Raw genomic sequence first — 25085 nt, 5'->3', positions numbered from 1 at the left:
CCAATTCCCAAAAAACTTTATTGTTTCAAGTGGCAAAATGTAACTGGTCTCTGTGGGGCACCTGGCAGGACGGAGGGAGGCCTGGGCTGGGGCTGGGGCAGGGCTCCGCCCATTACAAAAATCAAAGGCTTTTATAAAAAATGCTATAAATTGGTATCAAAAGAAAACCCGAGGGAGGCTGGAGGAGGAAGCAGAGAGGGAGGTGTGAAGAGAGCAAGGGAGGAGGGACCAAAACCTTCAACCACGAATGCCTGAATCTGGTCAGGAGGGAAGGGGGGGGTGGGGAACGTTGGGAAGGGAGGGGATACAAAGTGCATAAATGTGCCTCCCCAGACGCTCCTCAGACATGGAAGGGGACAGAGGCTGCAGCCTGGGGCCTGGTGGGGCTCCAGCCATCTCCTCGCCGGGGACCCCACAGGAATGGGCACTGCCTGAGACTGCCAGATGGGAAGGACCTGCGAGGGGGAGGGGAGGGAAGAGGTCAGGAGGGGACACCACGGCAGACAGAGGACCCGCCTCAGCTTCAGCTTCCCAGGCCGGCTCCCCCAGCTGAGCTGAGGGGTAGGAGGGTCCCACCTGGGGCCCTTGAGCCTGGTTAGTACCTCAAGGGGTCCCAGACCAGAAGGACTGGCTGACCCCACTCGGGCCAGCCGTGGAGCCAGGAGCACCTGGGGACCGTCCTTGAGCCCAGGGAGGAAGGCAAGATGGGAGCCCTCCTCCGCATCCATCCCAGCCCAGACAACACCTTGTTTTGTGGACAAAACCTAAGGGGAGCCAAGGGACCCACCGGTTCCTAGCGCTCAGCTCTACTGGCCTGCCTCAGAGAGAAAGGTGGACAGAAAAGGCCTAGAAGGTGGTACAGGGTCTCCTGAACCTTCCAGGTCAGGCCCTGCTCACCCGTGAGCCCCGGCCAGAGCCCAGCCCAGGAACCCGCTCTTACCTCGAGGACTTCTCAGACCTTCTTCTTCTTCAGCTTCAGGGCTTGTAGCCAGTTGGGTGATGATCCTTCTGACCTAGATGACACAGGGCAAAGGTCACAAGGCAAACCTTAGGAAAGGTGAACAAAGTGGGGAAGTGGTGGGGAGGGAAACCCACCCTCCAACCGGAAGAAGTGCCAACTTCACACAGTTAATTGAGGCCCACCCAACGGAGGCCAGTCGAGGTCACCTACCCTGAGGATTTCTCTGGCTTAGGAGGTAACGCAAGGGGCTTCCCCAGCCCAGGGACCTTGCAGGACTTGGAACGCTGCACCGCGGGCTCCTTCTGGCTCGGCTTGCTCTCTGCAGGCTCCCCCTCCTCAGCCGAGCGGTTCCGGGGGCGCAGCTTAGCCTAGGAGACGAACCCAAGCGCAGAGAGACATCAGAGGAACAAGCAGGAGGATTCCCAGAGGGCAAGGCCTTCTCCCAAGAGTGCACCATCCCCAGAATCCGGCAAAGACCCCTCTGGAATCCTTTTACCCACATGGATGGGAAGTCACTTGACGATAAGCCTCCAAGAGTTGAGCCACACTCGGCACAGAGCAGGTGCTCAGGTAGATTCTGCTACACTAAATTAAGACTACCTAGGCTGGACAAAGCCAGTGGTGAATTCCCAGCCCTGTGTCTGTTCGCTCTGTTCCCCCTGCCAGGAACACCTCCCTGTCATCACCCCACCATCCACAGCCAACTCCTACATATGCCTCAAAGCCAACATCAAATAGTTACATGAGAACGTCCCCAATATACTCTCCCATCCCACACCACATGACCATTAGGAAATAATCTCCCCTCCCCCACCAACAGGCCTAGCCCTTATCTGTACCTCCCCAGTGACACCTAAGCACCTCCCCCGCCTCCACCAGAGCTAATCAGAGACATGGCTTGTGTCCCCACCCCCCACTGCCCTCCGCCCCACATGAAGTTCTAGGACACAAGGCCTTATTACTCCTTCCATCCCACTAAGCACACAGCACAGGCCAGCAGGCCCCTCTGTGGAGAGCGAAATGACAGGAGGAATGGGAAGAAGGGCCCCTGCGATGGAGGGATGGGTGGAGAGATGGACAGACAGAAAAAAACGCTGGACGCAAGGTGGCTAGCGGCTGATGTGCTGGCTGAAGGATCAGATGCTACCTTTAGGGCTGATGGACTCAGGCCAGGGAAGAGGTTGACTTTCAGCCCCTTGGTGCCCAAGGACATCCGCGTCCGGCGGTTCTGAGGCTCCTCCACCACCTCCTCGTCTGAAGACGGCACCCGAGAAGCTCGTGGCTCTGCAAGGGCCCGGAGAAGGGGCTCAGCACAGAAAGCAAACCCGACCAGCCCTCCCCTGCATGGCCCCCAGACAGCGCCATGGGCATCACCCAACAGCACAGGGGCCCTACCCGTAGAGTCCTGGAACAGGCGTGCATCTGAGTCTGCTGCCTCGGACAGGCCCAGGGTGCCCCCGGGCCGGATGGCCGGGGCCCGGTGTCCTCGCTTGCGCCCCAGGTTGGCACGGCTCCGGTACATGGCACTGTCAAGGATCTCGGTGTCCTGCTCGGGACAACAGCAACATCACTGCCATTGCCGTCCTGTGGCCCTGCCCCACCCTGCAGGAGCCCTCAACAGCAGCGGGCTGCCCCGAGCACCCTGTTCACAGGACTCACTTCCTGCCCCCCGATGGACACGGCTCAGGGCCGAGGGCAGAGGCTCCAACTACATCACCCACAGGGCCCCCAACAGCCCAACCACTGGCCTGGGCTCTCCCTGCACTGACCTCAATGAAGGAGAAGTCCTGACTGGGAGAGCGGGGAGGAGGGCCTTGGGGGGGCCGCCGAGGGGGCCGTGTCGGGCCCTGCTCGCCCTGCCCGACCCCTGAAGGACTCCAGGTGCCATCCACCTCTTCTGTCTGGCTGGCTTCACCATCCGGCTGCGGCCTCCAGGAAGGCAGTGGGTCCCCGCTAGGCTCCGGGGGCTCCCCTTGGTCAGCACCTGCTGTGGCTCCTTCCTCCTCCAACAGGCCCCTGAGGCCCGAGGCTGCTGACTCCCTACGGGCTGCTGCCCTGGAGCTGCTGGCAGCCAGCATCTCCTCCAGCAGGCCCTGGGAGCCAGAGGGCGGGGAGCGGGCCGGGCACCCACCAGCACTGCAAAGGAGACCGGCCAGAGCACAAGGTCACCCGTGAAGCCCCATCTCTCTCCCGCAAAGCCCAATCCACAGTATCCATGGCGCCCCCCACCCCCGCCGCTTTCCCCACCCCTTCCCTCCCCCACATTTCCAGGCCTTCCCAGACTCCTTCCTGAAGGACACAGTCAGGGCCCAGCACAGCCCAGCACAGAGGGAACAAGGTAGGCAGCCTGGCAGGTTGAAACCCCAGGCCCGCCACTTACTGAGGCTTTGGATGAGTCCCTGCACCTACCAAAGCCTTGGGGTCCTCTAACTCTAGAGTCGCTGGGAAATGGAATGGGAACCAAAGCGCAAAGCCCAGTGTCCAGCCCCCAGCGCATACCCATCACTGACAGCAACTGTTACCACTGCTACACTGCTACACTGTTACGGGACTGCTGGGGGCTGCCATCAACAGTCCCCTTCTAGGGGCACCTGCCCGGGTGGTCACCCTCCCCGGGATGAGCCAGGTACTGGCCCATCTGGCCACGCAAGCTCTTCAGCCTTCGGCCCCCACAGCAGCCCTCCCCATGCCCCAGGCTCATGAAAGAGCCAGGGACTCCCAAGCATGCCGGGCCTTCGCAGACTGCCCTGTGTGTGGACAAGCTGTTCCTGCGCCTGGAAAGCTCCCACACTGCCCCTCCACTCACTCTCCCTGCAGCTCAGTTCCTCTTCGGAAGCTGGCCCGCTCCCCTCTGGCCCACTCCCCTCTGCAGCCCTGCACGCCCTGGGCTCCCACCTGGACCAGACCCTGCCTCAGAGCCTGTCTGTGAGCAACTCAAGGGCAAAAACGGGCCCCTTTTGCCTTTGTGCCCCCAGCACCTGCACCCGGGGCCTGGCCAGGAGGAACAGGACTAAGTAAATGTTTGCACACTGAGAGGCTGGATCACCTTGCACCTCAACACAGCCTGTGCATCTCCTGCCTGCCGGTCCCTCAAACACGACACGAACACACACGGCACAGCACACACACTACTCGCATGCCTCACACCGAGAGCCGGTGTGTTGGCCGGCTGCCACCCCTGAAGTAGGGACACACCCTGCACACACTCACCACACACCTCCCTCAAGGTCCCAGTACGACCCTGCCCCCACAGCACAGCAGAGCACCCCCCACCCCACCCCCAACCCCCCCACACACACTGATGTCGCGCAGGGCGTGGGAAAGGTTGGCAGGGCCAGGGCCCGGAAGCCAGGCCTTCGAGAGCTGCCAAAGGGACTGGAAGGGGAGGGGAGTCGGGCAGGTGAGTCAGTAGCGGGCGGAAGGGGGGAGGGCAGGAGAGAACATGTGTCAGTCTGTCCTTCCACAAGCTGCTGACAGATGGAAATGAAAGCGCTCTGGGTAGGGAGGGAGGAGGCGGAGGTGGCAGCAAGGCAGCCGAACGGAGCAGCCCTGGATGGGGGCCAACGCCAGCTCACCCCGCAGCTTAAAATCAGGGAGGCCGGGAGGGAGGGGGCAGGGGCGGCACCCCCACCCAGCCCACGGCCTCTCCCCGGGGTGGGGCAGACACAATGCCGAGGGCTGGCCTGCAGAGTTTAAGGGGATGTGAAACAGCGGATGGGTGGATGGAAAGATCCACACCCGGAGCAAGCTGGGCTCCCAGCCACGTGGGCAGAGGGCAGCAGATGAGCTCAGTGGGCCCCGGGGGTGGCCACAACGAGGGGAGGGTGGGAAGAGCACTGGGGAATGTGGCGTGCATCGCCCCTGCTGGTGGGGCTCAACCCCGGCTCGGGAGAGCTTGCCTGCCTCTGAGCACCCAGAACACCTACAACCTCACTTCCTCCCCGTCAGGGAAGCAGGAGAGCAGCCCAGTCAGGAACCTGCGCCGGGTGCGGCCACGGGCATAGATGTGGGCTCTGTGTACTTGTCCACTCTGAGCCTCAGCTCCTTCCCTGGCAAAATGGGGACCATAAAAGACCCATTCTTCACTGGGTCTGTTGGCAACACGCTGGAAATGTGTGCCCAGCACACCCATTAGCACCGTGCTACATTTTTGTAAGTTTTTAGGATAATCGGGGCACCTGGGTGGCTCAGTCGGTGGAGTCCAACTCTTAATTTTGGCTCAGGTCAGGATCTTGGGGGTCCTACGATGGAGCCCCATGTCCAGTTCCACACTCAGCAGGGAGTGTGCTTGAGGATTTTCTCTCTCCCTCTGCCCCTCCCCCACTCATGCCCACACACACTCTTTCTCTAAATAAATAAATCTTTTTTTTTCTTTTTAATCCGTTATAAAAAATATATTTAACTAAAAAAAATATTCACTGGGGCGCCTGGGTGGCTCAGTGGGTTAAGCCTCTGCCTTCAGCTCCGCATCGGGCTCTCTGCTTGGCGGGGAGCCTGCTTCCCCCTCTCTCTGCCTACTTGTGATCTCTGTCTGTCGAGTAAATAAATAAAACCCTTAAAAAATCATCATCATCATCATCCCCAACACAGGTTCCTGGCCTGGGAACCTGCCCTGTCTTACACCATCTACACCCCTCACCCATCTGGACCCTCTCCTGAGGGTCAGGACTTGAGCCAAACCCACCCCACCCCCACCGCCATTCCAGGGACAGGGCTGGGGAAGGGTGTAAAGCAGATGTGCACACAATCAGCTTGCCCATACTCAAGGCTCCAAGACCCAAAATGAGGGAGGCTTAGGCCTACAGCTGGAATGATGTGCCTGAAGGGGCAGCAGCTGGCCTGGACCAAGCAACACAGGAAATGTGCCTGGAGAGATGACAGTGAGGCTGGGGCCCGAGGGAACATAAAGGAGCCTGTAATCGCCAGCTGTGGACCAGTGCAAGACACACTGCCTCCCTAGGCCTCAGTTTCCCCACCCATGAAATGAGGGGGCTGGCCTCGACCTCTGTGGAGATTCCACAAAGACCCCAAAATGACTGAGAGGTCTCCACATCACTGGGGCCCAGGGAAGAGGTAGAAGATGACCAGGAGGCCATAGAGAGGAGAGGTCAGTCCATGAGCTCTCAGGGGAACCAAGAGAGCAACTCCCACGAGGAAAAGGTGGCCCTAGACACAAAGAAGGGGCCTGAGCTCTCCCCAGGACCCACCCACCCCCATGCTGTCCTTATCACAACTATGCTGGACAGCATTCCAGCCAAAGACCGCCTGCCACAGGGGTACCTTTGTCCCACACAGAGATGTGACAAAAATGCCCCCATGGGCCTCACTTTATGGACAGCTCAGATCCATGCAAATTGGCCAAACATATACAATTACGAGTAGCAAACATTTTTTTTTTCAGCGATCACCACGTGCCACACTAACGCTTTATGTGTGTCCGCAACTCTTAACCCTGTGAGTAGTGGTAGTAAATTACTCCCAAGGTACAGACAAGAAATAGGAGTCCCTGAGAAAAAGAAGGAAGTTGCCCAAGGTCACAGAGGTGGTGGCTGAATCAGGAGACCCAAACCTGGCAGACGGACCCAAACCCAGACTACTCTGAGCTATCCTCAAGGACTTCCCCAAGGGAACCTCCAAAATTTCCTATCAAGAGCCATTTTCCAGGGTGTAGAATTTCCCTAAGTCAGATGCCCAGAACACCAGCTCTTTGGATATTAGTCAAATAAACCTGGTAAACCTTGCCCCAGAGAAAGGTCAACAGGTTTCCTTAGTCCTGTGCTTTCACCTGCTAGCACGTGCTCATGCACAAACACTCGAGGTCTCCTACGTGGCCAGAGTCCGGAGCCTTCCCCAGGCTGACGACACAGAAACCAAGAGCGTCTTAAAGGCAGGCTCAAGACAAGCTCAGCGGGCTGAACGCTGAGGACTCCTCTACTCCTAACTTCTTCTTCCTCCCCAAGCCAGTCCAGCGGGCCCCTGGCAGCCCCCACCCTGGTCCTGAACAAAGGGAAGGATACTCCCGCTCTCTCCTTCTCAAGGGCCACCCAACGCAGAGGGGAAAGGCAGACCAACGGGTCCCACTCCCAGTGCTGAGACTCTCAAGCACTGTGACCACACCACACAGCGTTTAGGACGCTGCAGCCAGAAAGCACTGCTCTGTGACCGTAAGTAGGCCACACCCCTTGTCTACATGCAGACTGGAGATGGCAAAAATCCCTTCCCACAGCACAGGGCAGCTGAGAAGGCCAACGAGGTAAGGGAGGCAGCGGAGCAGTGGGCCCAGCAGAGCAGGGTCCCGGGCACTAGGAATGGGAAAGCTTCCTGAGGCTAACGTTACAAAGTGAGGCTCAGGGATGTCCAGGAACTCGTCCAAGATCCCAGGAGCCTCCGGGCTCCCCGTCCTGTGAACCCGCAGCGTTCGGCACCTCCCTGCGCTCTGCCCGCCTTCCTCTCTCTCGCCCCTTCTCCTCACCCAATGCCTCTCCCAACCCATTGGCTGATACCCCCCACCATTCCCTCTAGACCCTTCCCCCTCTCCCTCGACTGCCCAGTGAGAAGCTCTAGCTGCTGCTGCTTTTTTTTTTTTAATATCTTATTTATTTGACAGAGAGAGATCACAAGTAGGCAGAGAGGCAGGCAGAGAGAGAGGGGGAAGCAGGCTCCCTGCTGAGCAGAGAGCCCGATGCAGGGCTCGATCCCAGGACCCTGAGATCATGACCTGAGCCAAAGGCAGAGGCTTAACCCACTGAGCCACCCAGGCGCCTGCTCTAGCTTCTTCTGAAAGTTGTAACTTTCTATCCAGTCAAGAGAATAACACCAAATCTCAACCAACAGGAAATGTTAACAGAACAGACGCAACATCTTTCTAGCCCCCTTTCCAGGTGTGAGATCACCTCAGCTGGTTCCAGAACATAAAAATCCCTGGGACAGGCCGTGGTTGGCTCGTAAAACCACTAGTCTGTTCGTCTGGAAAGCTCCCTTTCAATCACTCTGTGCACGGAGGCCAAGATCATGGGGTGGGGAGTCCTATTACCTTCAGGTTTTTAAACTGTTGCTCTTCTGGGCCTGAAGACAGGGCAGGCAAGAAGCACTAAGTTCCTAACCTCTGCAAGAAACAACAAGCGCCACGGTCCTCCACTCCTAACCTGGAGCGGCCCAGGCCAAGTGGACAGAGCCCAGTCCTCCTGCCGAGGCCTGTGAAAGCATCCATGTTCCTAGCCCGGGAAGCCCCGCGGCTTTGGGCCAAGAGACCTGTGGGACAGATGCTGTGCACGACATCGACCCCGAAGATGGGACCCACGCCTTTCCAGCACAGTCATGATACACAGCCACCAAGAAAGCCTAAAGCGTGGACAACAAACACCACCTCAAACATCACCATCTTCAAAACAAGAATCCACCTCTATGTATATCATACTCCACTTAAAAAAACATACAATTAGTAATCCACAGTTCAAACCATCTTAATTTTCCAAGCCCTACAAGTCCTTGGGGGAAAGCGGTTTCTTCCCTCCTGAAAAAGGCTGCACTGTTTCAGAGAGCTGCCACACCTCCACCGGCCCACCCCAGGGATGGGGCTCCCTTACCTGGTTCCAAAGCCAGGGGCTTCTCCTGTCTCCATCCCAGGATCTTCAGGACGGGTCTCCAGGGAGGGTGTGGAGTGGCCTTCACCCTGGGTCTCTGGCCCACTTGTTCCTCCAGGCCCCAGCTCTCTGGCCTCCAGGCCTGGGGACAAGGCGCTATGGTCCCTGAGCCCTGGCTCTGGGCATTGGCTGACCTCTCCCACCCCATGCTCCCTGGCTTCACTTGGGGGCCCCGAAAGCTCCATGTCCCGGAGACCCAAGTCCTGGGTCCAGTCCATCTGGCCCACTCCACATCCCCGTGGGTCCCGAGAACCTCCAGACTCTAGGTCACACGGCACCTCCAAATTCCTTAGGCCCAGACTGCTGCCCCAGTCCACCTGGCCTGCCCCAAGCTCTCTGGGCCTACAGCCTGCCCCCGGGGCCATGCTCCTCAGGCTGAGGTCTGGTGTCCAGTCTGCTTGTCCCACCCCACGCTCCCTTGATTTAAGGAACTCTTCAGCCTCCACACCCGACCAGTCGGTCTGTCCCACGCCGCTCTCTCTGGCCTGGCTGGGGCTCCCTACCTCCCCGACACCAGCCAGATCTCTGCCCCTCCCCCCAACATTGGAGGTCCAGTCCTTCTTCTCCCCAACCCCAATCACTCTGGGCTCCTCAGACCCTCCAGACTCCAAATGGCCAGCCAGGTCCACATCTCTCAGGCCCAGCTTGTCTGACCACCCCATGTGTCCCACAGCTTCCTCCCTGACCTCACTCGAGCCCCCAGAGGCCACACAGCTGGACACTTCCAAGTTCCTGAGGCCCAGCTGGTCGGTCCAGTCCACAGGCCCGGCCGGGGTCTTCTCCGGAGGCACAAAGGGGCCACCCGCGATCTGGCCAGAAGGGCTGAGGACAGCAGCGCCTGCCCGGTCATCACCGATGATGCCGAACTGGTGGCCTCTCTCAGAGGCCTCCACGCAGAAGTCGCCACTCCAGTCGCGCTGCCCCGGGCTGAAGGTGGCCTCCGGCTGGGGGACAACACCACGGCTGAAGTTGTCCGCCCAGCCTCGCCGGCTCACCTCCCTGTCTTCCTGGCCAGCATCGGCCGGCCTCTGGCCCCCTGCCTCCTGGCCGGCCCCGCCACCATGCCAGCTGCTCTGGTCTCTCTGTCCCAGTGCCCCATCCTGGGACTGGGAGGTGCTGGGGCCAAAGAGGCTCCCTGACTCTCTCTCTTCAGGCTGGCGTGCCTCCCTGCTGGTCTCGCCCAGACCGTCTCCGCCACTCGGGACCTTCTTCTCAAACTCTTCGTCCTGCTGTTGGGCTTCTTCGGGGCTGAAGCCGGCACTCAGGGCTCTCATCCCGAAGCCTCGATCCTGGGGGCTGCCGCTGCTGTAGTCCCTCATCCAGGCGCTCTTCCCGAAATCCTGATCCGGCTGCTCTGCACCCCGGCTGCTAAAGGTGCCGAGGGAAGAATTTCTCTTCCCAAACTCCTGGTCCTGCCCGTCTGCATCCCGGCTGCTGTACCTGCCAACGTGGTCCTGCCCGTCTGCATCCCGGCTGCCGTACCTGCCAACATGGTCCTGCCCGTCTGCATCCTGGCTGCCGTACCTGCCAACGTGGTCCTTCTTCCCCAATTTCTGGCTCTGCTCATCTACATCCTGGCTGCCATAAGCACCCAGAGAGTCTCTCTTCCCAAATTCCCAGTCCTGAAGGCATACATCCCGACTGCTGTAAGCACCCAGTGAGTCTCTCTTCCCAAATTCCTGGTCTTGGAGCTCCGCGTCCCGGCTGGAGTAAGTGCCCTGGGAATCCCGCTTTCTGAACTCCCAGTCCTGAACATCTGCCTCCTGACTCTGCGGAGTACCAAGTTGGGCTGGTGTTCCGATCACCCGGTCCTGGGCCAAAAGGCCCCCCGGGGCAGACACTCCACTCCCATCCCGGCAGGCGACCTCGACCTCGACCTCGACCTCGACGTCCTCCTGGCCAATGCCACACCTGTTGGCCCACTCCCTGGCACTCCCTTCCCCTGCTGCTTGCCCACGCTTGCTAGTCCAATCTCCCTCTCCAAGGCCTGGGTCCCCTCGAGGGCTTGCACTCCCAAGGCCATAGTTCTGAGAAGTGTCCTGGGACCAGCTGGAAGGACTAAAACTGCTGGGAGGTGGGTCTGCCGTAATCCCAAATTCACTCTGCAGATCTTTCTGGGCCCAGCCAAGAAGTCCCTAGGAATCAGGAAAAAAAGACACAAACAGTGCTTAGAGTCCATCACAGTGGGAGTCCAGAATGAGACTCAGCACTGCCCAGTGTCTGAGAGCCCCACTCTGGCAACAGAAAGCCTGGGTTTAGATCCCAGCGGTGTGACCTTGAGCAAAACACTTCACCACTCTGGGCCTCAGAGTCCTCACTCTTAAATGGGAAGAATTCCTACTGCATGGAGTGGTTTGGGAGAATTAAACAAGATGGTTTAAACCAAACCTCAGCGTAGTGCCTGGCTTGAAAGGGGCACCCGATATGGACAACCAAGGATCCCATGGTCATGTTTACAGCCCTTGGGCAACACTCAGCTAACTGCCAAGAGAAAGGCAGCTTAGAGTGGTCTTCACAGGGCTGTAAAAGGCGTCTGCTTTCTATTAGAAGCGACCAAGACTCAAAGGCCCTCCACAACCTCCTTTCCGTGGAACGGTCTGACTCTGCCCCTGGCCCTACTTACCCCTTCCTCCCTATGAAAAGCGCCCTTCTGCCTAGCCCTTCCCAGAAAGACCTCCTAGCCCTCGTCTCATCCCTGGAGAAGACAGGAGGGACAGCCTCTGCCATAGGAGAAGAGCCAGCCCAGGGCTCCCTGCACCCCGCACCCTCTACCCCGACTCACTCCTTCAGGCAGGGGAGCCCCAGGCTCCAGGCTGCGGAGCCGGCCAGCCTCATCCCTCAGCGCCGCATTGGCTAACAGCCTCTCCAACACAGACATGCTGGGCTCCCGGTCCCCAAGCCCGGCCATGGCCCCTGCCCCCAGCCCGCCCCGGGCTGCTGGGTGCGGCTGGGCGCAGGGACGGGGTTGGGCCGCTCCCCTCGCCCGGACCTGTCCAACGACTCTGGCTCCCGCTGGCGCTGGCCCCGCTCCCTCCACGGCAGCTGCCGCTCTGGCAGCCCCGCCCAGAAGCTAGTTGAGTCACCCAGAGCCCGGGACAGACACACCTCCCAGGAGCCAGCCGGGTCTTAACTCCTTCCTGCTCCTCCTCCTCCTCCACCTCTCCGCCCCTACCCCTGGAGGCAGCCTGACTCCGCCTTGCTTCTAGCCCCGCCCCTACCAGCCCTGACTGGCCTTGAAAAAGACATTTCAAAAGCCACCTGGACCCCAGACCTTGAATTCAGAGCAGCCTGGCAGGGGAAAGGGCACTGGCCAGGCAACTGGCCCTCTGACCGCCGCCCAGCGACCAACTCGCTGGGTAACCCCCGCACGAGGTTCCGCCTCCTCTGGGCCTCCGCTTCCTGCCTAGAAGGCCAGTCTTGAGCTCAAGGATAGGGGCATTCTTAAAGCCAGCACTTCCTAGACACTCATGATGAACTCTGTGCCGTCCTTAGTGTTTACGGCTTCTCTAGTCTTTGCCACGTGAGGGAGAGTTCATTGTCGTCATCCCCATTTTACGGACGCAGAAACTGAAGCACAGAAAAGTAACTCATTCAAGGTCACACCTGGGCAAAGAGCAGAGAACCCAGGCAGTCTGGTTCCAGAGCCCGAGCACTAAATGTCTGTGCTACGTTGCCTTCCACAATCCCGTCGGTAAAGCCAGACTGAACACTCAGTGCGGGTCAAGCACTGGACACTTTCCACATCTTGTTTTACCTGTGGTCCGACCCTAAAAAGCAAATGCTCTTATCATAAAAGGTCTCTGAAGCTCAGAGGTTAAGGCACGTTAGCAGGACGGCTCCCACGGGCCCATAGCCTCTGGTCCCCCAGCTCTGCCAGTGAGACTGGGAGGGACACAGCCCTAGGGGCCTGCCTCATGGTCATATTCCAGCTCTTGACACACAAAATCCACATATTGGAAGAAAGCCCACCCAAGCCTTGGCTTCCATCCCAAGGCCCCCTGCCCTCCCTGTGCCCCTGTCCTCACCTCGGAGCAGGTTGCTGGGGTCTCAGATCCAGCTCCCCGCCTCGCGCTGCCCGCACTAGGTGGTGGCGAGGCCAGGAGCTCATCCAGCCAGCGGGAGCTGCCGTCAGGGCCTGTAGGCTCGGGGGACACACTACAGGGGTCTCGACCTTCTGTCCTAGATTGGGTGGCTTCAGCCTGGACCAAGGTCATGGCCTCCTCCTCAGCAGGCAATGCCTGCTGGGGGTCCGGGGTATCAACAAAGAGGACACAAGGCTGGTCGGGGGGTGCTGACTGCTGTTGCCCCAGGACCGGCTCCAGGACGGGCAGAGCGGCCCCCCTGGTGGCCAGAGGGAGCACGGACTCCTGTCCAGCCAGGGGCTCCCGCTCCTCATACTTCTCCTCTGCCTGCAACAAGGCCACTCCAGGTGTGCCCCCTGGTGTTGGTAAGGGCTTGAGGGGAACTGGGGACTGTGGCTGACTCTCCCCATCCGCCTTCTGGGTTAGGGAGATGCCCGGATCATCCACCTGCACCAAGGAACCAGGCCTTCCTGGCCCCTCTGGGGCTGACTGGGCCCCTCGCCCCTGCTGGGACACCCCTTCCTCTCTGCTGGGTGCAGCCCAGTCACTAGCCTCGGCGGCCTCGGCGGCCTCAGTGGCTTCAGTGATGGGGGAGGGAGGTGGGGAGTCCAGACGCCACACCCCTAGACCTGAAGGCCGAGTAGGGAAGGTCCATTCAAAGGACTGTGACAAGCTCCAGTTGGACTCTGTCCCATTCCCAAAGGGACGATCCAGGGCAGACTGGCTCCCCTGGGATTGGGGCAGGGCAGCCAGCGAGCCCCCCAGCTTCTCCTGGTCTTGGCCGGGAGGCCGGAGCACACCTTCAGAAAATCGGCGCTGGGCCAGGCCGATGGGACGGTCTCGGTCACCCTGGGCCACCACATCCCCAGATGGAAACGTCCGAGGAAGATCCAGCAACTCACCCCCCTCCATCAGGGGCTGGGCAGAGGTAGCTGGGGGCTGCTCCGGGCCCAAGACCTTCTCAAAGGCTGGACTGCCAGGTGTGGGGGCCTCTGGGGCTTCCACCACAGGGAGCCCTGAGCTTGGGGAGCAGCAGGAGCTCTGACCCTCATCGGGCAGGGCTACAGTTGGGGATGCTGGGGTCACAGGGAGGCAGGGGGAGGGCCCGGAAACCACAGGGCTCTGGGCTTCCGGAAGCTGAGAGTGGCAGGGCGAGCTCTCATCAGGTGAGTGAAGTCGGGGAGACCCCTCCTGGGGTGAGTGAAGTTGGGGAGACCCCTCCTTGGGTGAGTGAGGTCGGGGAGACCCCTCATCAGGTGAGCGAGGTCGGGGAGACCCAGGGGCTAGGCCTGAGACTTCAGCGGGGAGGCCTGAGCTGGTGGAGCCTCCCTTCTCTGAGGCAGAGCCTGGACTCGAGGGATCCCAGGACTTGGAGATCTGCAAGAGAAAGGTCAAGAGCCATTACTCACTGCCCAGCTGGGGAGGAGGCCCCTGCCAGCCCCACAAAGACCCCAGGTCAGCTGCTTTCTCGCACTCTCGCTCCACAGACCGGAGAAGGAAGGCGGGCCTCTCAGGACAGCTAGGAAAGACGCCAAAAGTGATTTACGGTATCTTATGCTTCTTAACATTCACAGACCCACTCCAGGCCCTCTCGCCAGAAAACATGCATAGCCTCACTCATACCATTCCAAGTGGTTCCTATCTTCCCTCCCACCCACCCGAGAGCTCATCTCAGGATCAAAGGGTGGTCCATGGGTCAAGAACCCTGGCCTGACAAAGGGAGAGGGAAAATGGGGAATCTGCCATCTGGGTGGGCGGGGGTTGGCTCGAGCAGGTCTGCCAGCCCAGGGCGAGGCCAGACCACCAGAAGGCAGAGCAGCTACAGGGAGGCGTGTCCACAGGTCCCAGAACTGTCCACTACCCCAGGAGGCAGGCAGGCCTTCACTCTGGATTCAGGAAAAGGCACCAAGGGACATGAAAGCACAGGCCTTGGAGTCGCGGGCACTGAATCTCCTAAGCCATACGCCCTGTCCACGGTGGTCACTGGGATCTCAGAGCCTCAGCTCTCCCCTCTGTACGTTGGGGCTACAACATCCATCTCAAAGAATTAGGTCAGAATTAAATAAGATCTGTACACATGGCCTCTTGGGATAAAACTTACAGAAATAACGGAAGCTACAGGACAGAGGTCCGGAGAGGAGGAAGAGGCAGAGGGGGCACCAAGCGCCTGGCATCCCCGCATCCCACCACTCCACTTCGCCTGTCCCTAGACAATGAAGGAAGCCTTGCTCCTTTTGACCTTTGCCCTCCCCGGGGCTCACGCTTCTCCTTCCACACTCTCCAGTGCAGTGTTTTCTCTCACATCCCTGACTCAGCCTGGGCAGAGGAAGGTCCTGCTTTCTTCTCAAGGCCCCTTCCAATCCCTCCATCCTCTCTCCTCTCTACAAAACTCTGGATAGGGGGACATCTATCTGGGTGGCTCAGTAGGTTGACTCTTGATTTCGGCTCAGGTCACAATCTCAGGGTCCTGGGACTGAGCCCCGCACAGGGCTCTGCGTTCAGCGGGGAGTCTGCTTGGGGTTCTCTCTCTCCCTCTCCTTCTGCCCCTCCCCGCCATGCTCTCTCCCTTCTCTCTCTAAAATAAATAAATCTTAAAGAAAAACGAATCAACAAAAAAAAAAAACACCCCAGTGTTCAACTGCATGCTCCTAAACCCTACCACCCACAACCCCTCCCGCAGATCACAGCCCCCCTCCCCAGCACTAGCCACCCATCATAATCGGTAGTGGTTTCAATGGCCACACAGGCAACACTTCTGCATCCTGGCTCTCTGTTCCTTGATCTCTTCTTGACTTTGCGACCCACCCATCCGAGATCTCCACCTCCCTGCAGCCACCCCTGGGACTGGACGTGCCTGGAGAAGAGCGAGCAAGCAGAAGACTGGGTCTCACCACAGCCTGACCCGCACTCGAACCTCCAGGACCTCAGATGGGTCTCGAGTGCCCAGCGGTCCCCCAACACTTCCCCTCCCCTGCCCACACTCCCAAGCAATGCTTCTGCCGTCCCCCCTCAGCTGCCAGCCCCCACACCTCACCACCTGCACGTGAGCGCAAGCACTGTAGTCCCCTTCTAGGCGCGTGAGCTGTCCTCGCTCAGAGCTCTCCCTCCTGCGTCACAGATCTTTCCTTCTCTACCGACTCACTTCCATCAGCACACAAGCTGCTCTCATTTCTTCTGTCTTAAAAAACACAAACAATCTTGACCTCACCTCTCTCTGAAGCTACCACCCAGTTTCCTGAATGTGCTGCCTACATGCATTAATCTATCCAGATAGCTCCTCTCGTCCCATTCTTTCCCGAACCCACTTCCAACAGCCTTTTCCCTTCACCGTGCCAGCTCACGCTCTTGTCAAGGTCACCAGTGACCTCCCTGTAGCTAAATCCCATTCCCGGGACTCACCTGCCTTGACCTAGCAGCAGCATCCAAAAGTGGCTCACACCCTTGTCCAGCCCCAAAGCTGGCTGCTGTCTCCGTGTGACCTCTAGGACTCCACCATCCCCGATCCCCTCCAGGTCTCCCTTGTGACACCAGGGGCCAGGGCCCTCTGCCCTCTCTACCTCCCCTGCGCCTCCTGGTGACCTTAGCCATCTTAACTGCCACCTGTATGCCAACAGCTACCCAGCTGTCCCCACCTCCATATTTCCATTTGGATGTCTAAGAGGGATCTCAAACTCGACAAATCCAGAAGCAAACTCCTCATATCCCCCTGATCCTGCTTCACCATTCCCAGTCCCCATCTCAGGGAAGGGTAACCCGACGCTTTCACTGCACAGGGCGAACGCCCTGCTGTCATCTGCGACCCCGCGAGGGCTCACTCCCCTAGCAAGCCACCGGAAACCCCGCCCACCTCACACCTCTCAACCCCACCAGAGCCGGCCCCCAGGGTCCAGCCATCATCATTTCCCAGCTGGATTATGCCCCAACTGGCCCTTGCTGCTGCTCTTAGCTCCCTACTACCAACACGACTCTTTACAACCAAGCCAGCAGCACGTCACTGCTCTCCTCCACAGCCCTCAATGGCTTCTTCCTCTCCCCACAGCCCACGCCCTTCCAGTACCTTGTGAGGCTCCAAGCCATCTGACCCATCACCTGTCACACCTCACTAGCACACAGCCGCTTCCTCTCTCACTGTGATCCAGGCATCCTGGCTTCCTAGCCAGGAAGGTGCCAAGTCCCCTGAACCTGCAGTTTCCTCTGCCCAAACACCCAGGGAGCTCACTCCCTTACTTTCCCGGCAAGGCCTCCCGGTTACCCTTAGCCCAGAGCTCTCTGCCTCTACAGGTCTCCCACACTTGTCTGACACACAACATCTGCAGGTTCCCAGGGAGGCCTGTGCTCATGTCTGCCTTCCTGTACTAGAAGGTGAACTCCCTGAGAGCAGGACAGTGTGAGCCTTGTTCTCTGCTATGTCCCCGGCACCCAGCTCACGGCAGGTGCTCAGTAAACATTTGGTGGATGGACAAGGGAATGTGGTCAGGTCTCCATTGTGGGGGAGACGAAACAGCCTTTGGCTAGCAAGGGCTCTGTGAGCAAGAAGGGATATCAGTTACTTAGGAAAGCAGGCTGCGGGGCGTCTGGGTGGCTCAGTCGGTTAAGCGTCTGCCTTTGGCTCACGTCATGATCCTAGGGTCCAGGGATCAAGCCCCGCATCTGGCTCCCTGTTCAGTGAAGAGTCTGTTTCTCTCTCTCCCTCTGCCCTTCTCGTGCTTGCTCTCTCCCTCCCCCTCTCTCTCAGATAAATAAATCAAATCTTTTCAAGAAAAAAAGAAAAGTAGGGTGAGCCTGACTACCCTCTCAGCACACTGTGGGGCACAGTGGGGATGAAACAGGAAACCCCCCTCTTCTAAACCCCAAGAAGGCAGCCCAGCCAGGGAGAACAGTGGAATCAGGGACCTCAGAGGCCGCTTCAGCCCGTGGGCACCTAACCTTGGTGAGCTGTGGCATCGGCACACCTCACACGGGACCAGGAGCGCCCACTAGCCCGAGTCATCACAACGACTAAGTTAGTCACCCATCCTGCAATACGTCCGGGTAGACAGCTCATCAGTTACAGATACTGTAACTGTTTGTAACAAACTGTCTCACGGCCTGAACCATACTTAACCACCGCAGTGATCGAGAACACTGGCCTGGGAGTCAAGAAATCAGAGTCCCGGGGCCAGACCTGGGGCAAGCCACCTCCTCCATAGGCCTCAGTGTCCCCATCTGAACTACAATGAGCTTACACAAATGATCTCAGGTGACCCTTCTAGCTCTAAAATACTAGGATTCTGGAGCACCTGGGTTGCTCAGTCGTTAAGCCTCTGCCTTCAGCTCAGGTCATGATTCCAGGGTCCTGGGATCGAGTCCTGCATCAGGCCCCCTGAGGGCCTGCTTCTCCCTCTTGCTCTCCTCCCCCTGCTTGTGTTCCCTTTCTAGCTGTGTCTCTCTCTGTCAGATAAATAAATTAAATCCTTAAAAAATACAAAACAAGACTAGGATTCTGATTTGTAACAGGAGGCTAACTCACATCAGCAGGTGGGTCCGAACTGGCTGGCTGAACTACGTCACCGTTGAAGGCCACGTCCAAAGGGGCATTCCTGTGAGGGAACAAGACAGGAAATGAAGGCACAGAACGGAGCAGCCCCTCACTGAGGACAAGGGGAGAGTGGACTGAGAGTCTGCGTGAATGACTTTACCACCACCCAAAGTTAACCCCCTGCCCCAGGCCGTTTATTAGTGAGCCCCACCTGGAATCACTGAAGACTGAAATGCTGTGCAGTTTCCACAGAGAAAGCGCCCAGAGAGACAGCCCCCATTCCCTTCCCACACGTCAAGGGTTAAATGACCCCCACAACCCGCTGCTTCAGGAGAAGCACCCTGCATACGCAGAACCCTCACTGGTTCCCCGAAAGATAACTCGTCCTGCCCCTGGCCCCTAAGGGGTTAACATCCTCCTCCAGCCAGGGAGAGTGCAGCTGGTCCCAGCCACCCTGCCAATACTTCTTGAAGGATTGCAGGGGGAGGACCAGGGGGGGAAGAGTGATTTTCCAAAGCTGAAGTTGTTCCTCTTAAGTTCTGCTTAGAGCAAGGAAGGGGAGGAAGCCAGAGAGCAGACCGGGGGCAGGGGTGTGACCTCCCAGAAGCCTGGAACGAAGAAGGGGGCACTGGGGCCCCTACCATCCGGGCAGGCTCAGGTGAGAGAAGAGCAAGGCTGGAGGGCAGGGTAGGGCCAGAGCCCTTCAGCTTGGGGCTCGGCCCACGCCACAGCAGCCCTGCCCTTGAGAGCAGCAAGAGGCGGAGGGGAGCCTCTTCCTCCAATGCCCAGTGCCCACCACCCCAAGGGGCACCTCCCGGCCAGCCTTCCCTTTACACTGGCACCAACTCCAGAGGAGGGAAGCCTACACAACAGTGTACAACCCGGCCGTGACCTCTGCGCCTTGCCGCTCGCTGGCCAGGCATCACGGTGTGCTCACGTCTTACCTGTTCCATCAGACTCCTCCTCGCGGGCAGACCGCCCCCCGCTCCCCCCCAACACGCACACCAGCACCTGCATGCCGCTCCACCCGCGGTGGGAGCCACACTTAAGACAACACGCTGTGGTCTCAAAGAGACCTAAATTCAAATCCAGTTCTGCCTTGTACGTGCTGAGGAACCCTGAAAAGCCACTTTAGAGACTCAGTTTCCACATCTCTAAAACAGGTCTAATGTTCTCTTCGCTAACTGGCGTGGCTGTCGATGAAATGAGGCAAAGTTCAACTCTCAGTCTAAAAAGACCTAAAAATAAACTTCCCTGTGCTACATTTGAACTCCGCCGTGAACGTTTCATCCACTCTGTAAACAGCATTACAATTACAATAAGAACATCGTTCATGACGCCGTCTGCAGGGGAATGTTTTGTGACTGAGACCAGGGTCCGTCTGTGAGTGAGACCAGGGTTCCCACAGAACACTAACCTAAACTGACCTACACGTGAAGGTCACAGTCCCAGATAAGGCTACCCACGTGTCCGTCCAGGCTGCCTCCCACCCCTTACCTCTCCTCAGGGGTCTTGTGGTGCTCTTCCCGGCACTCGCTGGGAGACTTTGCTGGCCCCTCCTGGGACCATCCCCTGGAGAGGGTCCCACCGTCCTCATCCCTGAGACCTGTGGCCACACCATAGGTTCTGGAGCCGTATCTCGAGCTGCCATCATGGTTAAAGGAGAGGCGGGAGCCCCACAGGCGGTCAGGGCCGGCAGGGACCTCCTTCCGAGGCTGTTCCATCTTGGCTAGGATCTCTTCCACTGTGGTGGCTGCAAAGCGCTCCGAGGCTGGACGGAAGGGGGCAGGGGCCTTCCGCACACCTCCTGGGGCAGCACATCGGGCCGGGGGTGTCAAAGGGGGCACCTCTTCTTTCGCAGGCTCCTCTTTTCCAGTCTCTCGAGTGGCTTCCCCTCCAGTAGAGGCCTCGGTTGTAGGCCTTGGTGCAAAGGGAAGGGGACGCTTGCTGCCACCATAGGGCTGGGGTCCTGCCAGCATGTTCATCTTCCGGGCAGAAGGCAGCTCAGCCAGGGGACCCCGGGGAGGCCGAGGCCCAACAGGCACCAGCAGGCTGGGCTTGGCAGGCAGGGCTGGCTTAGCAGGCAGGGCCCGGGGTTTAGGCTTGACAGGAGGTTTGGCCCGAGGGTCACCTACCAAAAGGAAAGGGTTGGTTGGGAGCTGTCAGAAGAACCAGGAAGCAGGACTTCATCTCCCACCCTAAGAACTCAGAATGTTCACAACCTTCTAGGTGTACGTCAAATGTCACCTATTCCAGGAAGCCTTCCTTGATTTTCCATACACATCTCAGAAGCATTTTCTCCCAACTCCAAATTTCAAAAATGTCAACTCCCTTACAAGCTACAGCTACCTAAGGGCCCAGCTGGCATGTTATTTCTCCTTGTACCCCATTTTGCACCCTCGCACGTGTTCTTCTCAAATGAACAAACAAATGAATGAAGAAGAGCCAATAAACAGATGCCAGCCTGCCCACATCAAGCAGCCAGGCCACCATGTCCCCAGTCCAATCCTTTCCTCTGACATGATACTCTACTATGCCACCACCCATAGTAAACGACACTCAGCTTCCCCACTCTGTCTCCCCACCACCCCCCTCACCAGAGTGCACACCCAGGCCACCTCCCTGTTGTCATCTGGTGTGTGATCAGGAATGCAAACTTACTATTGACCTAAGCCAAACAGAAGTAAATGTGCTACAGGAAAAAAAAACAAGACCAGAAACCTACCTTCTACATAAGGCATTCCAATGCCAAGTAAAAGACTTGGAATTACTCATGTCCACGGCCCTTCTCATAGAATCCCGTATCACCCACTCATTGGGTTCAGCCCAAGAAAGGAGTCTAGACAGAGCCAGGAGGCCTGGGTTCAAACCCTCCCCTAGATGCAGGCCATTTCTCCCCAAGACCTCACTGTCCTCCCCCGCTAAACACATGGTTTAACCCACTTGACCTCAAAGGTCAGTCTGCTCTCCTCTGCTGGGGATCTAGGATCTCAAACACTTCCGAAAGGTCTCATGAGGAGCGGACAACCTTCATAACTCATCCTGCATTTCCTCAGCGTGCCTCCTGCCCTCACTCCCCCACCCCCTCCAAGACAGAGCTGGGGTTCAGCGGCTGCCCCTCCCACACTCCGCCCAGCCACCCTGCTCCACCCTGCACCCATAGGCACCTGGCTCCGAGCCAGCAGATACCAGCTCCTCCTCCATCTCCCGGGGCGGTGGGGAAGCCATGGCTGTGCCTTCCCTGAGAGCGGACACTTTCATCACATGCGGCAGAACCTGCATGAGAATTGGGGAGCAGAGAGGTTGTGAGCTGGTTGGCTGGAGACCCAGGAGGAGAGAGAGAGATTGAGAAGGCAAAGGGGCTGGGCACTGGCAGTAGGCTTAGCTGAGAGAAGTCTCCTACTTCTAGCAGAGACAGAGTGTGGGACAGGAAGCGGGAACTTCAGAGGGGGTTGGGGAAGGTCAAGGGAGGTGCCCAGCAGCTGTATCCTCCACTCTTCCCAGACTACTCTCTAAACTCCAGGCTCCTAACCCCAAAGTCCTGGAGCTTCAGGGACCCGCCCGCTGCTCCCTCTGGCAAGCTAAGACACCCCACTTACCCAAGGAGCCGGCAGCCCTGCCTGAGGTATCTACTCAGGGGCAGAGCAAGAGGGCCATGAAGTCTGAGGTCTCTCCGTGAATCACCTCATGGGAGACGGGAAAAACCCGCTCCTCCCCAACCTGGGGCTCCGCCCCACCGCCTGCCTCCCCATTCCCGCTCACCCTCCTTTCCCCCCTCCTGCCGCTGGGAGTGGTTCCCTCTCCCCCTTCTTTCCCCCTCCTCCTTCCACATCCCTGCCCCACTCCCGCCTTCCCTCCAAGCTGTCTCATCCAAACACGGAAAAATAAGGAATAAAAAGTAAACATCTGGAATACATTTTTTTTTCTTTAATTTCTCAATCGCTTTGGCTTCAGCTTGGAATTTGATGAGGTAAAGCCAGGGCCTAGTCCTGTTGCCATAGCAATGGCCTCCCACTGGATTTCCAGAGCCTCGCCAAGAGGAAGGAGGAGCCGGCCCAGGCCTGGGCTGGGAGAATGGGACAGGACTTGAGAACATCCGGGGGGTGGAGTGGCTTGGGGGAAAAACTCCCTGGGGTTCCCCCTTCTAGGCAGTCGGGGTGGGATAGCCACAGCCTACAAAATGGGGATACTGGGCATCACTTGCCAGCTCAGGGTTGGCCTGAGGGATTTGGAGGGGGACAGAAGAAGAAATTTTAAACCAAGCAACACAGCCCTATGGCAGGGACCAGAAGGTGCCCCTTCTCTAAATCTGTATGGGGCTCTGTGGTCTCAGACACCAGGATTCAAATGCTGAGTGGCCCTACCACTTTCCAGCTGGTGACCTTAGGTACATTGCTTACTTCTCTAAGCCTCAGTATCCCTACGTGAAAAACGGTGTACCTGAGGCTAGTGGGAGGCCTCTGTGAGACGGTGCATACAAACAGCACAACGCCTAACCCGTAAAAAGTAGCCAGCAAATGTTGGCCGGTGTTAGCATGATTCCATTCAGTGTCACCAATGAGCTAAGATCCTTGGTAACTAACTACCTCCTCCTCTCCCCAGGCCACAGGCTGCCAGCATTCCAGACCATTCCCTCACTCCTGCGGGCCCCAGTCTTGTCACCTGCTCCTCAGATACTCCACCACCTCCTCAGTTCCCATTCTGGCTCCATCCCACCCACAAGACCCCTCCCCCCCCAGGCTCCAGAGACCTGCCCCTCTCATTCCAAAGGCAGAAGGAGGTTTCCCATCACCTGGTATGCACACAGCCCTAAGGACAACCCAAGCCTCTCCACCTGCAAGGGGAGTGCCTTCCTCAGCACCCACTCCAGCTGGCCTGGGGAAGACTGTGCCAAATCCTGAGACAGGACCCCTGGGGCCCAGCCCTGGAAAACCCACCCACCCCTCACGTTTGACCCTGCCCCAGCTTGCTTCTCAGACAAGAGAAACCGCGAAGAGGATAAAGAGAAACCCAGGACTGTCAATTCCTTGGTCAGCCAACTACAAGGGAGCACTGCTGGCTGTGGGTGGGTGATAACTGTGCAGAGCCAGTCCGAGTGTGCATGGGGGAGGGGCACACGCCAGAGAAAAAAAATTTAAAAAAACACAAGATTGTTTCCTTGTCCTTGAACATTATTTCAAGGGACATGGTGTGGGTGGTTAGAAATGGGGACAAATTGGCCCAGAACCGGAAAACCCTTTCACCTGGAGGCCTGCTGGGCACCTCTGCAGTATGAGGGGCTGCAGCGATGAAGTGGGGGGCTCAGCTTCCCCAGGTGAGAGGGGCTGCAGAAGCTCAGAGGCCCCAGCCGGGAAACCCAGGTGACCAAGGCGGTAGCCAAAAGCTGTAAAATCGCAGCAGCACTGAGCACTCCTGACCCCGAAGCGTCAAGGGGAGACTAGCTGACCCACCGGGAGCAAAGGCCGCCAGAGGAGCTGGGGAGAGGCTGGGCAGCACCAGGCGGAGCGGGGGGGGGGGGGGGGGGGCAGGGGCTCAGAGCGCCATCGGCGCAAACGGAGTCGCCCCTATGGACCCTTAGATCTCCGGCCGGATCCGGGGCCAGAGAGGTCGGCAGGGGCAGCACGTAAACTGCTAGAGGAGGGAGGGCCAACGGGAAGACGGAACAGCCCGAGGCTAGGGGCCGTCTGGAGGGGCCCAGTGGGGAGCTCTGGACACAGAGGGGACGCCGGCAGCCGAAGAGGAGGAGGAGAAAAGGGTGGAAGAGGAGGAGGAGGGGGCGGCGGCGGCAGAAGCGGAGGACCTGTGCGCTGGCTGTGAAGCAGCCGGCGAGCAGACGAGGGACTGGGGACGCGGACGGGGTGGGGGCGGACTGGGGTGGTTGGGGGCGTGCCGAGGGACCCGGGGGAGGGGGCGAGCGCGGGCCCGGGGAGGGGGAGGCGGGGGTCCCTCCAGCAGCTCCGCCCGCCCCCGGCCCCGCCTCAAGCCCTCGCCCCCTCCCCCCTTTCTTCTAGCTCGGCCAGCACGAGCTCCAGACCGTGCACCCTCCGCCCCCGTGCACACGCGCCAGCTCCCCCGCGACCCCCGCTTCCTCCGCGCCCCCGGCCCCTGCAAACTTTCCTGGTGACCCCCACCTCCACCTCAACCCGAGGTCCGGGCAGGAGAGCTCCCACTCCTTCCATGCCTCTCCCCCGCCCCCATCCCGGACCCCGCCCCCTCCTTCGCCCTCCTACCTGCCCCCGCGCACTCACGCGCTCCCCGGGGATCCGGCTCCGCTCGGCTCGGGCTCTGCGCCCCGACGCCGGTCCCCGCCGCTGCCGCTACAGCCGCTGCCGCCGCCGCCGCCGTCACCGCGGGACCAAGCCACTGCGAGTCCCGGCGGGGCCCCGCCCCTAGCTCCGCCCATGACCACGCCCCCAGAGCTCCTCATGAATATCCATGAGCCGGTGGAAAACGGGAGTGGGAAGTCTAGGCAGAACAAGCCGAGTCGTATGCAAATAGGCGCAGCCCCGGTACTCAATTATTTATGAGTCTTGCAAATAAGGGCCTGTCCCAGGCTCGGACCCAGGCGAAACTGACGCAACTCCGCGACTCAGAACGCTGGGCAAGATGGCCACCGAGACGACTGCCTAGAGAGGCTGCCTAAGGCCAGCCCGCTCGGGCTCGGCGGCCGGCACTGATTGCAGCACCATAGAGTCACGGCGAGAAAGAAGGTCACAGTTGGCGGACTGGAAAGGCTTCCTGTGGCAAACACCTGAGAACGCACGCGACGTGGCCGCTGCACGTGTATCAGTTCCGACGTGGAGCCACCGTGAGGACGACTGGAAGCTCTGCTTCCCTGCTTCCCTAGCTGGTCCTCATTTATTTGTTATGTCCCCTTCCTG

The 25085-nt window shown here is 59.0% G+C and overlaps 1 protein-coding gene across 4 annotated transcripts; it reads right to left on the bottom strand.

Moving 5' to 3' along the window:
• Nucleotides 1–24566, bottom strand: TNKS1BP1 (tankyrase 1 binding protein 1; the record flags this gene model as incomplete). 4 transcript variants are annotated; one of them, XM_080816473.1, is made up of 12 exons in its annotated part: nt 1–455; nt 941–1013; nt 1172–1329; nt 2109–2245; nt 2357–2507; nt 2731–3097; nt 8548–10739; nt 12630–14063; nt 18196–18265; nt 19702–20335; nt 21372–21480; nt 24435–24566. In XM_080816473.1, 10 exons carry the CDS (start codon nt 21463–21465, stop codon nt 953–955), a joined length of 5298 nt encoding a protein of 1765 aa, XP_080672599.1. In that variant the 3' UTR covers nt 1–455; nt 941–952. The 4 variants fall into 4 exon arrangements, with proteins under 4 accessions (XP_080672599.1, XP_080672600.1, XP_080672601.1 ...); XM_080816474.1 differs by having other exon boundaries at nt 24453–24518; XM_080816475.1 differs by lacking the exon at nt 24435–24566 and adding an exon at nt 21804–21851.
• Nucleotides 24567–25085: the final 519 nt, after the last annotated feature.

This window comes from Martes martes, assembly GCF_963455335.1.
Source record: "Martes martes genome assembly, chromosome: 10".
Lineage (NCBI taxonomy): Eukaryota > Metazoa > Chordata > Mammalia > Carnivora > Mustelidae > Martes > Martes martes.
This window is presented reverse-complemented; position numbering and strand designations above follow the sequence as displayed.